Genomic DNA, 15,490 nt, shown 5'->3' on the forward strand with positions numbered 1-15,490 from the left:
AACGTTTAGAACGTAGCCGCAAACCACTTATAGTCCCAGACTTAGGCCAGCCGCAATCCTTCCAAATATTCAGCCAAATTTTAGAAGACTCGCACGCGGAAATAAGGGAAGGGTTTTTGACCAACCCTGAACTTGAGAGCCTTTCCTAATACGCCGGCACGGGACAGCTGAAGCTTCAACACACTTTAATGCATGGTTAATTTCAGCTAGATAGGTGGTAAGTCCGATGGATATTTCTTTTTCACTAAGGCCTGAGCGCGTGCACAACAAATGAAAGGGCACCTTTATTGTATTTAATATTCTGTCACATTCAAAACGAAACATCTCGCAGTTAACTTCTTTCCAGTCTTTTATATAAAATCACTTTTTATCTGGCTGTTTAGGGACATGAAATGAAGCATTTATTTTCAACTTTATTGGAAGGTGATCCGAATAAAAGCCATCACTAATTACCTCGACAGTTTCACAGGGGAAAGATGCAGTAAAATGATCAAGGTTAGAAGTCGCTGACAGGACACCAATAAACGTGAAAGTTTCTGTTTTGTCAGCAACTGAGTAGGAAGGGGGGAGGGAATTCAGAAGGAGTTGGGTTCTTGGCGATGAACTGTCTGTTAAGTCACAATTAAAGTCTCCTGCGATCAAAACTCGAGCATTTGGACGCTTTGAAACTCCCTTCACAAAACTCGCTAGCTTTTTGCAAGCATTTATGAATTTATTCTCTGATTGCGAAGAGCAGTAATTAGTTGGCAGGTAAACGTTTATACAGATTAGGTCCAAAAATTCGGCAGCAATGAAATGGTCATTCGACAAAAGGAGATTGACGGGAAATTGTGAAATGATAGCTAATCCACCTGAAGGTCGGCCACGGCTCTTATTCATTTTCACTGGGTGGAATAAGAGATAAGAATTTTGTGAAATGCTGAGTAGATTTTTCCTTTCATCAGACAAAAATTATTCTTGCAGAAAAATTATTTCATTTGTACTTAAAAGTTCATAGAGGACTAGGCATTTGTCAACCACTTTGCCATTGATATTCCATGATAAGACACTTAAGGCTCGAGCCATTATGCTGACTTAACTTTACTTAAAAGTCCTTAAAGGGCGACTGGACATTTGAAGCTGTAACAGGAATGATCCTGTGATTTGCACAATGCACACTTCTTGGGCCTTTGACAAGGAGATGTTTTGGAGCTTGAATGACCATGGTCACCGCAGACTGCGCAAATAGCTTCATTTTTGCAGCTACTGGATATATGCCCGTAAGCTTGACACTTGAAACATCTTACCGGGAGGGAGAGATACTCAGCCACTTTGATCTTCTCATAATCTATGACTGGGGGATTTTTTATGGCATTCATATGATCAACTTTGGTTTCAAATTTCAATCGAAACGAGCGGGTGTTGCCAATCTGTTTTGAACTGACACATTTAGGAATCAGTGCGCAAAGTTCATCGTAATTTATATTGCTGGGGACAAATCGAGCAATACCGAGGTGAGAGGGGCTCCTAATTGTTGCAGAAAGAAATTTATCACTGTTCTGAAAGACCCCGACAAGAGTTTCTGCATCAGCCTTGCTAGCTGTAGCAAATCGCCAATTATCTTTTCTGGGCTGAACTTCGACAATTTTAGAGCACTCTCTGCCACACCTTTTTTGCAAAAAGTCTTTCCTCAATCTGACTTCGTGAGGTCAGGGGGCAAATTCTTGAGTATCACTGCATATGAGGGCTTTGTTTCAGTAACTGTAGGAACAATCGAGGGGGCGGGAGGGTCCTTATTCATGAAATCATCTAGCTTATTACAAACTTCTGTAACTTTTCTGGTGATTACCGCAGCTATCTCACCAGGACAGATAGGGACTTCGTCAGGTTCAACTATCACAAAGACTGGCAGCTCAACGTTACGTTGCTCACAAAGTTCAAGTACCTTTAACATTTCGTTAATGTTGTCTTCGGCACTTTTTTTAATTGACACTCTATTGGTGTAGTGAGCAGAAGACCACAGTATCTCCTTAGCCTTGATTATATCGTCCTTTGTAAAAAACTCGCATGCTTCACGACTTATCTCGTCACTCTTATTTCCAGCTTTCCGAGCACGATTTAAAAAGTTCAAAATCGCATTCCAAGCTAATTTCTCCGACATGGCTATCGCAGATAATATCTCACCAACAAAAAATAGGTCTTGCTGAATTTAGGTTGATAACCCTGAAAGGGTTGATAAAAATAAATATAAATGGTTTTGTATGAAGAGCCTGTAGATGCTTATCTATTATATCTCGATCAAATATACATAGACTTGCAATATTAAAAGCTTAAGGAAATGAAGAAGCAAGTTCGAATCAGTAACTGGTGTGAAAATTAGGCTCTAATGATAAGATGTATAATTACGCACAAACTATTTAGTATAAAGGTACAATGAGATAAATGATTTTATTTATTGTCTATTCTACGTGGGAGGGGGGCTCTAAAAAGATTAAATAATGATGGTTTATGTCAATGAAAGCTAATTTTCGCTCAACAAAGCGTAACGATTTTGACAGTTAATACATTTATTTCAATTTTATGTTTGGTCGAAACAGTGAGTGAAAATAATAAGTACAAACCATTGGAGCAGTTCAATCCCACTCAGGTTATGTGTTATTATAAAGCCGTTTAGGGGAGTTGGGCGCATCCTCCTTATTAAAACTGATTTTTGAATGGTTTTGAGACTGAAAAAAAAAAAAACTTGGATTTCTAGGTAGATTGTCAAAGTGAATGTCTGATCAGGGCGGGGTGGAGAAGATTAGTTCACAAATATAATAACTCTATAAATTAACCCTGTAGCAACCTCTCAGTGGTAGTAGTATTATGCTCCACATCACCTCTGAATGGTAGAAGAGAAAAAGGAGAAGAGCTTGGAGAAGAGGAGCCATAAAAAGCGATAACATTTATTTCAAGTTTGGGTTTTCACAGGAAGTTTCTCAACTCTAAAACCTGATGTTTAACAGAATCTTTATAAGTTTTATAAGTTAGAATTCTGCGAAGTTTCCTGATTAAAATAAGATGTGACGTACTTGATATGTTAAAAATAAAAGAGAAGTAGGAACAGAAAATAAGAGAGAAAGACGGCAGAGATGAATAGATACAGAGGGAATAGTAATTAATGAGCTTACTTGATAGAAGGTTTGCAAGTAAAAAGACGCAACTGCGGTTGCTTTAGCGATGGTCTCTAACTCTAATTGTTTGTTCAAGGCCATATTATAGCTTCTTGTTGTAAAAGGTACACTAATGCCATCTGTTAGGCGTCCAATGGCCTTATCCTTAACTTTTTCCAAACCTCGAAAAATAAGATGCGAATCAGTAAAATCAGATATTATTGTTACAAACAAAGAAACTATAATAAACGTCGATACGAGACAAGTGCTGCTATTCTACTTTACAAAGGCCTCTTATGTTCACAAAAGTCCTTTCCTCGTTCACTTTACGTCCGGCTGCTACTACTGCTAATAAGTCAGAGCAGCCCCAAGCCATCTAAAATGAAATTATCTGCATATATTCCTTCTATTCACCAGTCTAATAGAAGCTTCACTCTTTAGCCCCTCCAAGGAGGTTCCAATTCCTTTAAATCCTTTCTTTTAACATCTCTGATTCCATTCTGGAATGACCTTACTGCTTGTCTAACCCTAGAAGGATAGCAAGTACAATCTCTGGGAATTCGTCGTCCTTCATACGTAAAACGTGACCTAGACAACTTAGTCTCTGTTCTGCTATAGTCCAAGAGAGTGAACTCGGATCCCATATTTCGTACAACAACTTATTATTTGATATACGGTCAGTAAAGCGAGTACCTAAAACCATCCTTAGATCATCCCTCTGAAAAGCATTTAACGCTCCTTCAGTCTTTCAAAGCGCCCACATTTCAGAGCTACACCTACTCCAGTCATTACCGTTGCTTCCAATATTCTAATCTTTGTTGGCAAGCTTATCTTCCCGTTCTTCCAAACTTCTTTCCACTGCAAAAAATACGTCTTTTACTATTCCCTCTAAAAGGTAGAGTACCTTTGCTATTCGTCTTTTGATATCTTCACCAATGATTTCCACTAATAATACTACTACCCAGGTAAGTGAAGCTAAACACTTTATAGATCTGTTCGTTACCCAACGTCACTCCCCTTCACCCTTATTTATTCCTAGTCTAAGAGATTTTGTCTTCTTATAATTTATTTTGAACTTATTTTTGTACCATGATGTCTAAAAATCAGCTCATTTTACTAGCATTTTTAGTTAGATATTCGAATAAAGTTCAAAATCGAGTAGGAGAGCTATTTCCGCTTCCCTTCCTACAAATGCAGTGTTTTTCTCTTAAAATATTCCCTACAGTATCTTTAGTCTAAAAAGCATTATAATTCTAAGTAATTTGAATCCTGCAGAAATCAAGCTAATTCTTCTGAAATTACCCACTACCTTTTATCACTTACTTATAAAAAAGTTTTAACTAAATTTTACTATAATAAATAGGTATTTCCACTGTTTCAAAAACCATATTCAATGGTCTTCAAACCTTAAGTAATTTATCCGTCATTTCACACCCAGCAAGCTTAAAAAACTCATTTACCACGCTATCATTAAGTCTTATTGTTTTTCAAACACTTTAGCACTGTCTCTAACTCTTTCTTGCAAACTTACTTAGGGTTCGCCTGCCTCATATGCTCTCAAAAAACCAGACCAGATACAACCGTGATTTATCGTAGGTCTTCGTAGAACCACGAAAAGAACAGACACAAATTTCTTCTATAACGAGGCCTAAGATAGAAAGCCAGGCATGGAAGTCCTGAAGTCAAGCAGGATCCCTCCGTTGCTTCTTCTTCAAGATCTCACACCCCATGAAACATTGGATTTACTATAGATGTTCAAAAAGCAATTTACGTGTACAAAAGAAAAGCGTAGCAGTGTTTTAACACCACCGCGGTTTTTCGCCACCATATGTTTTCCGCCACCTTTTAAGACAGGTAGGTCAGAATAGACATAGACATACAGAGAGACACAGATATAGACAAAAACATAGATATAGACACAGATATAGACAAAAAATAGACATAGATACTGATATAGACTAACCTAACCTGCCTACTCTGACCCAACTAATCCTTTTGGTGATGCAAGATTTCCTGGGTAGCAGAAAACACACGGTGGCGGAAAATCGCGGTGGTGTTAATGCACCCACATCAAGAAAAGAGAAGCAGATGAAGCAATGATTTTGTTATATTCATATTATTCGATAGATATATTATTAAACTACAGTTCAACACAATTTCAGTCCAAATTTAGACGTTTGTGAGCACGATGTACCAGGTTTCTGATAAATAGTTGAACAAAGTTTACCTTCTGAGATTTAAGGATTTTTTTTTGCAGTGGAGTGGAGAGGGATCAACAGCCTTAGTTTTGTGTTTAATGTTTTAAAATGCAAAACAGTTCTTGTTGTTTGTGAATTGTTTCCCTTTTTTCGCCGGTCACTTTTGAAACGCTTCACTTTCTGTCGTTGCTACTTGATAATTACCAACTTTTGAAATAATTGCCAAAAAGTGGTTATTTAAGCTATTTTCCGATGAAGGACCAGCAGGACAATGTAGATTTTAAATGTACACATTATTGCCGATTCTCCCTTTGACAACACCTTAGTAAAAATCTTTGACAAGTATCTCAAAGTGTAAAAGTATCAATTCAATCAATTCAATTTTTCAATTCAATCAATTTATTGATACTAAAAGAAAAAACTATTACAAAAGTAAAGTGGTTACTAGGCCCAAGAAGCTCTGCTTGTAATGGACCAAAGAGAACCAGAATAAAACACTATTATAAAATATATACAAAAAAAAGAAAGAAAAAAAAAAAAAAAAAAAAACAAACACTGGAACAAGACAAGGACATTGAATAGATAGGATATTTAACAGATAGAAGATTTAGAAGGAAATTTAACATATAGCTGAAAATGATTTTAAAAGAAGAGAAGAGACATAAAAATTAGGAAAGGATTAATAAAGAGAGAAAAATTATTGAATTGGAAAGACCCGACGAAATAATGCCTTTGCAGAAAGAAAAAGAGGGATGTCCGAAGGGATGGAGTTCCATAATAGAATTGATTGATATACTGGAGACCGCTGGGCTGCTGTAGAAGATCGTTTTGGTAAAATAAATCGTTGAGAAGAATTACGTAAATAAGACAAGATCTTTAGGAGCGACAGCGAAGATGTGTTTTTACACGGCAAAATCAAAGGATTATAGGACTTTTACCAGAATTGCCATCCAATTTCAGAACGATATTCAACGCTTACCAGAATTGCCATCCAATTTCAGAACGATATTCAACGCATCAACTTCTGACAAGGAGGCTTGGTGAATCCAAGCCAAAACATCTCCAAGATATCTCGGTGGATCTTCCATAAGATCTTCAGCTTTGGCTAAAGCCTCTTGAAATTGGCGTAAAACAACGGATTGACGAGCAGACGAATACTCTTCAAACAGGTGTCTGTAAAATAAATATTTTACATGCAACAAAAACCGAAATAAGATATATTTATTTAATATACTAGCTTGAGCTAACACGCAAAAGTCACAAAACAACTCTGAAAAGAAAAGATTAAAATATGAAATAGCTTCCAGTTGAAAAATAAACTGAAAAGCAACAAAGTCCACCAACTTGCCTTTGACTAGTTGTATTACTTTTAGTTTCGTGTATTTTGGTTGCCTAGGCAAGCGCGTCAAGTAAAGGAAATGTCAGAGGCAACACTACGGCGTTGTCCACATTAAAGAGTCACATACCTTCAATGTACTATTTCTTTTTTCAAGATTGAACTTCAAATGGAAGGAGTGGTTTTATAAACTTTGTAAGGGAACCTCATTCATAATATCATTCTTATAAACCTCATTCAATTGCGAATTCAAAGTTCTACTGCTGTTTTTAGCAGTAAAAAGTGATTGGACGAAAACCAAGCCTTTTTCTGCTACCCCCATGACCTCCAAACACATCCGGCCAAAATTCTGAGAAAACTATTGAGTTAAAATTATTAGAATTACTAAACAAACGTGCCGCCGGGGATAAGATAACTCCCTCAGGCCCTGAGACAACGACCGTAAATAATGCAACTTGACAATTATTTAAACATATTTTGTAACAGAAAGGGGAGACATGTTCGACTTTACTTGATTGACTGGCAAAAACCTTTCAGAGACTTTTGCCTGGGTCAACAGGATCAAATATTTGCTGTAGGGGAGGGGGAGGGGAGCGGGCCCAAAACGGACCTGAAGCTTTTTCCCCTTGATCAATTTCGAACTTCCAGCCGTAAATCCTTGGGCCAAGAGGTACCTATCAAACTAAAAAGACCAATGATATCCCCCCTCCCAAAAGTTCTAGTGTTCTTTTTTAACGGATGAAAGGGACTTGAGGGCAACCAGCCTCCTTCCTATGATCTTTTGTACTACTAATCTCCCCGTAAAAACCATAATACTGGTGCAAAATTTTGAAACAGCTATTTTGTTAAAAACGTTGAAATACCTAGTAAGTATGCCTTCAGCGTTCATATCACCCTTTTAGTCCAGTAATATAATTGACAAATAATAAAATTATGCTAATTAAAGAAAAAGAGAAATAAAAATTCAAGAGTGAGGGACTTTTTTGCTACCTGAAAAGTAGCTGATTTAGATAAAACAAAACTTTCAGGATCGGGCCCAAGGCCTAAAATATTCCCCGAAAAAACGTTTCCTAGCAACTGCTTTTAATTTTTCCTTGCAGTTTTTTTTAGACAAAAAAAAGAGAATTCTTTTTAATAGGTGAACTTCACATGCACAAAAACTTAAAACAAACAGAAATTATTCTGTATATGATAGGTGCTGTTCCCTCCTCAACGCCTCGCTTTTTACACTAAGCTTAACTTTTTATTACAACTCTACTTTTTAAAACATTAAAAACTTTAGCGTAAAAAGTGAGGCGTTGAGTAGGAGACAACCCCTTTTCATATACGGAATAAATTTTGCTCATTTTAAGTTTTAATGTTGCTTCTTACTTTCAGTTAAAAAAATGATTTTTTTTTAATTTCTGAACGTTTTTCAACTAGTGCAGGTTAAAATTTGGCTCACCGTACATGAAAAATTAAAACCAAATTTGCAAATTAATTTCGAAAGATTTATTTCTAGTAAGAAGGGCTACCCCTCCTAATTGCTTAACCCTTTACGCTAAAGCTGTCAGCACTTTTAAAAAGCTTCCTATTCTAATTAAAAAGCCCCCATTTTTCAGTAAACGCTCTTAAAAATAGGGACAAACAGTCAAACTTTAGCGTAAAGAGCAAGGTATTAAGGAGGGGGACATCTTTCATATATGGAGGGGGCAAAACTACCCCTCGCCAAAATCTCCTTCGGTGAAACTTCATCCAACGTAAAGTAAACCTCCCCTCCCCGTCAGGTTCCTTCCAGTGAGTATTATTGAATATTAATTTTTTTTAAATTCTTTTATCAAAATAATGTTATTTTATTATTATTACAAGTAAATATAATATTTACTGTAATAGGTGACTATCAGATCTTTTTCGATCTGTTTCGAAGAACGATAAATAAGAGATGAGAGATGAGGAAGAAATACACTCACTCAATATACGTTGGACGCACTTCTAAATATTTAAGGCTTCGACGTAAAAGGGGGTGAATATTGTTCACATCCGCAACTCGAACTTGGAGCTGGCACCACTTGAATATACGATCTAATGCTTGCTCCTGTATAACAAAAACAATAGTTTTATTATTTAAAATGGGTTTTGAAAAATATCATAAAAATAGTATTATTTAGTATTTTAACTAAGCCATTGCTGATGTACGGTATGTTTTTAAGCAAAAAAGAGAGAGGCCTATGCTATCCTGACAAGCGCTTTTCATGCAATTAAAATAATTGGTTCCTTTTTTTTATTCTTCTTGATTTTTTAAAAAGCACAATATTATTGCTTATGTTATTGTTGTATATAATTGTATATATATATATATATATATATATATATATATATATATATATATATATATATATATATATATATATATATATATATATATATATATATATATATATATATATATATATATATATATATATATATATATATATATATATATATATATATATATATATATATATATATATATATATATATATATATATATAATTAGTAATAACCTTATTTTCATAAAATATACCAATCAAGATGCATTAGATTATTTGCAAACGCATTTAAAGGAGTTCAACATTGTTATATGTGAAAACAATAATTACTCAGACAAATGTTGATTTCAGAAAAATGAACAAACTATTATGCAGTAGATTCCTTCTTAACGATTTAGAAGAAAAGAAGGAAGATTTTTGTAACCAAAAAATTATGATTTTTCCCCTGATCTCAGTAATTATTGGTAAATTGTTTGCATACAGTCTATATTTACAGTGAGTTAGGTATATAGTTTAAATAGTTAGATATACAGTTTCAGTAAATTTTTTTATGTTGAACATAAAATTTATAGTATGTAGCTTTTGGATATAATAATAATATATAAAAATCAGTTGCCTTGCCAGCAATAACAATATGCTGTTTTTCTAGCAATTATCTTTATGACATACAAACCAGTGGGACTTCTTTTAAATGAGCCTGTAGATGTCCTTCTGCTGATTATTTCTACTTCATACATTCTGGTATTCGGTATCAATTAGCACTATCTTCATTCTCCCCTCACCTATAAAATTAGGTGTTCACAGGGGCTATTTAGGTCATTATATTCTTAGTTAAGTTGGAGTTCGGAGCCGATACTTTCTCTGTGGGGGGTTAGGAGGGAGAATCGAATTTTTATGACTAGGGCATCTACCCTTTAGGTTTATTAGTCTGACGAGCCAGGGACCTTTGAAAATTTTAATCCGTGGCAAAATTTCAACCAATTGCTTCACCTGAACAGCCATTGAATTAAAGTCGAATAGTTTTTGGGCATCAAGTCATGGGTAATTGTAGAAAAGCCAAGACAGATACTCCAACTGAGTGAGAGACAATTCTGGCATTAATTCCCCCTTATTAAGACTTTATAAAAATGATGTTAGTTCATTTGTTAATAGGATATACATAGAGCTAAAGATAGTCATAGAACCTATAGTTTTCCAAGCATTTGGTCAAATGGCATGGGTAAACGGCGGGAGTAAGTCTGCCTCTCTCATTGGACCAATACTTGTTTGTTATCTTTTAGCGAGTCACGCCTGCCTAGAGTTTCAGGCAGGTTGACCAAGAATTTAAAATTGATATAGGGACCATTAGATTGTCTGGGATGAGAGGTTAACAAGGCACGCCTACCTATGGTCTAAGGCAGGTTGAACTAAGCATTTAAAATTGACATAGGGCCGTTAATTTGCGTGGAATAACAGGCAAGCAAGCGTAGAAGTCAAAATTGGGTAATACCAGCATTGAGTAATACAAGCATTTAGAATTGACATAGGGCCGTTAATTTGCGTGGAATAACAGGCAAACAAGCGTAGAAGTCAAAATTGGGTAATACCCAAGTATTTTGACACATGTCAAATTGGGTTCCAACTTGCATTGAAAACAGGTAATTTTTTGCTCTGTTGAATTTGTTGGTGAAAATGTTTTAATTTCAGAAAATTGGAGTTTTATATTCTTTTCTTGTAAAACTTCTAATTAAACAGTTAGATTCCTATAAGTATCAGGGTAAACATTTTCGCTATATACTCATCTCAAAATTTTTATCCAAACTTTTAGCAGAAGCAGAACAATTTATTTCACATCAAAGACAAAAATTAATCGGCAGCATGCCAAATTTAGCCTTGATAATGTGTGCTACTAAGCAAGGGTAACAGAATGCTTTACATATTATACTTAGAAATTATAAGTTACTGGAACCCGCCGTAGTTTCTCATTTTGAAAAAAACAAATTACCTTTCAAAAGAATGTCAAATGCTAAATATGCCCGTCTGGAGCCCCATACCTACATCTACCGAGTTATTCATTTAATTCTACACAATTTAAGTTAAAATAGCCATATTTAAAAAGTTATTACTTTTAAGTTTCTACCACTACTATCCTTCAAACCCTAGTAAAAGTAAAATTACCTTAAGGGTTTCCATACTATCGTAGGTTTCTCTCGATAGCTTTTCGTAGCCCTCGGCTGCTAGCATTTCGCAAGACTTCTGTATGGACATAAGCTTGTCAAGGGCTCTAGAAATAAAAGTTTTAACAAACCTAAAAAATGGCAATTTTGAAAAAAAATTAGAACAAAACTATTCACTTTGTTCTGGTTGTTAATTAGCTTCGAGTGTGATAAAGTACTGCTTAATTAGAAGACTTTACAGGTTACTTCAAGTTGTAGCTTAGAGCTTTGATTCAAGAGCCAGGTTTGGAGAAGGGACAAATTTTACTTCAATACCCAGATTTCGCATCGTCCAAATTAATTTTTTCGGGTGGTAAAAATGCGTATAAAGTTAATATAAACTTCCTGTTGATGTACTGGTAAACACATATGCCATTAGAATTCTTTTTCGGAGTGGCATTAAGTTTTTTTTTTTAAGAAAAATTATCGAGGACATTGGGTTTCTCTTTTAATCAGAAGGTACTGTTTGGCCAATTTTGTTTGAAAAAATTTACTGTCTTTTGACAAAGCTCGGTCATTTTTTTTTTTAATAGTCAGTTCTAACAATTTTTTTCTTGTTTAGTTGCTATGGAAAAGTCCGCAACATTAATAAACATCATAGAGCCTAAAGATTAATCATCACTACCCTTAGAACTTTCCTTAAATTTTTAATCCCAAGTAAATTTGAGAATTCTATAGAGATGGACAACTAGATAGAAAAACAATTTCGGCGACTATACAAAGCGAGAAAACCTAGGATAACGAAGAAAACGAGGTAATTTCAAAGCAAGTGAAAAAAGTAGAAAAATGAAAATGTTTCAGCAAGAGATTCCTCTATGCCTGCCTCATTAATAAAATAAGAACACAAAGCGGATAAAATCCACAAGAAAATATAAAAAGAGAAACTTTAAAATACAAGAAGAGACATTCTTTCTGCAGTAACAATGAAAAGATAGCTAGAAGACTGAGCAGAGGTATCAGCAGAAACATTCGCAGTCTTCTCCTTTTTTAACTGTAAATTCACCTTGTATACGTTTCTATTTGCTATATTTTCTCGTTTTTTTTTTACACTTAGGCAGTGTGGTTTCAGAAATTAATTGACAACTAGTTGAATACGTTTTACTTCTCCGTAGAATTTCAACCAAATAAACTTAGCATATTGCTTAAGTTTGAAATAATATATTTCTAATTAGTGTTTTTATAGGTTAATTGATAAAAGGTTTATTACTGCAGCACTTTTAAAACTTGTTTTTTGAATAAATTATAAATTCATCATTTAGTTTTTTTCATCAAGATTTTGTAAATTTTAAATATCGAACAAACTTCAGTATTGAGCCACATACCAAAAGAAAGAAGGCCAGAATTGTGAGTAGGGCGGTAAGAGTCATAATTTATTGAGAAAGGGTACTTAAAGTTTGAACAGGAGGACAAAGGGAGGACTCCCATCCAATGGGGGCTAACTGAGGAGGGACTATAGAAAATTATTCATATTAGTTAGAATAATACCAAAAGAGACGTTTCCCCAGGTAGTTGGTATTTTGACTATTTGCTTGACTTTAAGAGAGGATCAAACTGAATCAATCTTAATATCATTAGCGTCCACACCTAAAAAAGCCCATAAATTATTATGGTAAGTCCATAGTTATATTGTAAGAGTCGTAAGTTGTTGAGAAACAATACTTAAAGTTTGAATAGGGGGACAAAGGAAGGACTCCCACTAAACGGAGGCAAACTGAGGGGTGGGGGACTGAAGAAAATATTCATACAAGTTAAAATAATATCAAGAGAGGCGCTTCCCCAGATAGTTGGCATTTTAACTAATTGCTTTACTTTATGAGAGGAGCAAATATAATCAATCTTAAGATCATTGGCGGCACCACCCACAACAAATTCTGTAAGTTATTATGGTAAATCAATGGTTATACAGATAATAAGTCCTTTTATAAGTCCATAATTTATATGGTAAGAGCCATAAGCTAATGAAAAAGAATACTTCAAATTTAAATAAGGGGACAAAAGGAGGGCTCTCGCCTAATGAGGGCAAACTGAGGGGGGATTGTAGAAATTATTCGTATTAGTCAGAATAATATCAAGAGAGGTGTTTCCCTAGGTAATTGGTGCTTTGACAATTTGCTTTACTTTAAGAGAGGAAAAACTGAATCAATCTTAACAACTGTAGCGTAACCACCCAAAAAAGTCTACAAGTTATTATGGACTTTTTATGTTCTTTTATTTGAATATGGGAATAAAAGAAGGACTCTCACGGAACAGAGGCAAACTGAGAGGACGAGGACTGCAGAAGTTATTCATATAAGTTAGAATAATATCAAGACAGATATTTCCCTAGGAAATATTTCCTAGGGAAATATTTTAAATATTTCCTTTACTTTAAGGGAGGAGCAAATTGAATCAATCTTAAGATCATTGGCAAGACAACCTAAAAAAAAGTACAGAATTTGGATACTTACAAGTTACAAAATTAGGACTTGTTTGCAATTCCTGGATGAATCTACGATTTGCATCAATACTTTGGTTTGGCGAGTAATAGGAGACAGCTATAGTAATAATTTTAAAGGGACGGGGGAATACTTTTGGCCTGATACTTAGCCAAAGGATTTCACCATACTCAGAGAAACTAGGAACTGAAATAATTTTGGGATTAAAGTTGTGCTTAGTACAAAACAAGATCACCATTTATCTTCCGAGCGGGTAATCCGGAGGACCTTGCAGATTGGGTAAAATGAAAAAAAAAAAAACGCCTCTTATTGACCTGAGGCAATTCGAGAATCTCGAATCCACTTCTACTTTCTATTACCTTGTTTTCCTTATCGACTCTATTGGGAAAAATCCTTGAATAGCCTAATTCTTGGCTAAACTTAATTCTAATCGACCTTCAAAAAGCATTTGACCTTGTAAACTACAATATATTAGTTGAGAAACTTATCACTGAACTCAATATCAACGTTCTCCAGGAAAAATTGTTTGTCCCCTTGATGTCAAAGGCAGGGTTAAGGATGAAATCATCTAGTGTGTTCGGAGGTGCGGAGAAGGACAAGGACATACACAAAGAGCGACCAGGAAGATGAAACTGTTTTCGAGTTGAAGGCAAGGGAGAAGGATTAGTGTTTATTACAAGATTATTTTTACATGCAAGAACTCTCAAACCTGAGTCACAATGATAAGATAGTCATGTGGGTTAAAATAAGTGGCGGCGGGGTTCAACTGGGATATGGTAGGAAATAGTCTACTTGGGAGGGTTCTTGATATGAAGGAATAGGAGGGGGGATTAGTTATCCGCCTGAGGCCAAACGAAAAGCAGATCTCCCCCAAGACCAGACAAAAGAATGTAGTAAAGAATCTGCGGAATACCAACGAAAAAAGCGAAATCTTATTGAAAACGTCATATTCACCTTTCTCTTGTAATATTTATCCAAATCATCGAAAGATTCTGCTACCAATCCGAATTTTCGGCTCAACGCTAACTTATTGTAAGACTCAAATTTTGATACAGCCCCATCTGCAAGTTTTTTCGTCTACGGTACTGGGTAATGGTACTTTTTGTTTTGAGAAACAAAACAGGCATTAAATTTAACTTCTTCTTAATTTATTGAAACATCCCAAGAAATTATGTTATTGTGCTTACGTTTCATTTTTAGCACATGCTTGTTACAAGTTTTTTATTTTTCCAAGATACAGAAAATGCATAATAAGTTTACTCAATATCTTTTCTGCTTCTTCGTGGACGCGTACTGTTTAATGAAACAGTTCGTGGTAACGAACTGTAGTAAGGAGAGACCCGGCTCAATAGTAACCGAAACTCTAAAAAACGGAATTTTGATACCAACAGTTACATCAAAAGAATCGCATTTTAATGCTGACTTTAAATATATAAGTTTCATTAAGTCTAGTCATACCCATCAAAAATTACGAGGCTGAGAAAATATGCCTTATTTTAGAAAATAGGAGGAAACACCCACTAAAAGTCAAAGAATCTTAACGAAAATCACACCATCAGATTTAGCGTATCAGAGAACCCTACTGTAGAAGTTTCAAGCTCCTATCTGCAAAAATGTGGAATTTTGCATTTTTTGCCAGAAGACAGGTCACGGATGATGCGTGTTTTTTTTTTCAGGGGTTATCGTATCAACCCAATGGTCCTAGAATGTCGCAAGAGGGCTCTTTCTAACGGAAATTAGAAATTCTAGTGTCTTTTTTATGTGACCAAAAAACCGGAGGGCACCTTCACCCCCTCTCACGCTCATTTTTTCCCAAAGTCACCGGATCAAAATTTTGAGATAGCCATTCTGTTTAGCGTAGTCGGAAACTAATTAACTATTTCTTTGGGGACGACTTAATCCCC

The 15,490-nt window shown here is 35.1% G+C and overlaps 1 protein-coding gene across 1 annotated transcript in view; it reads right to left on the reverse strand.

The window, feature by feature from the left end:
* Positions 1 to 15,490, reverse strand: part of LOC136037901 (conserved oligomeric Golgi complex subunit 6-like) — a 47,219-nt gene that overhangs the window by 10,874 nt on the left and 20,855 nt on the right. Inside the window, exons 4-7 of the mRNA XM_065720756.1 lie at positions 11,114 to 11,219; positions 8,615 to 8,739; positions 6,309 to 6,502; positions 3,150 to 3,313 (exon numbers count right to left, since the gene is read on the reverse strand). Of these exons, the coding sequence (XP_065576828.1) occupies positions 3,150 to 3,313; positions 6,309 to 6,502; positions 8,615 to 8,739; positions 11,114 to 11,219 (589 nt within the window). The remainder of the gene's footprint in view (positions 1 to 3,149; positions 3,314 to 6,308; positions 6,503 to 8,614; positions 8,740 to 11,113; positions 11,220 to 15,490) is intronic.

The sequence above is a fragment of the Artemia franciscana genome, chromosome 17 (genome assembly GCF_032884065.1).
Source record: "Artemia franciscana chromosome 17, ASM3288406v1, whole genome shotgun sequence".
NCBI classification, from domain to species: domain Eukaryota; kingdom Metazoa; phylum Arthropoda; class Branchiopoda; order Anostraca; family Artemiidae; genus Artemia; species Artemia franciscana.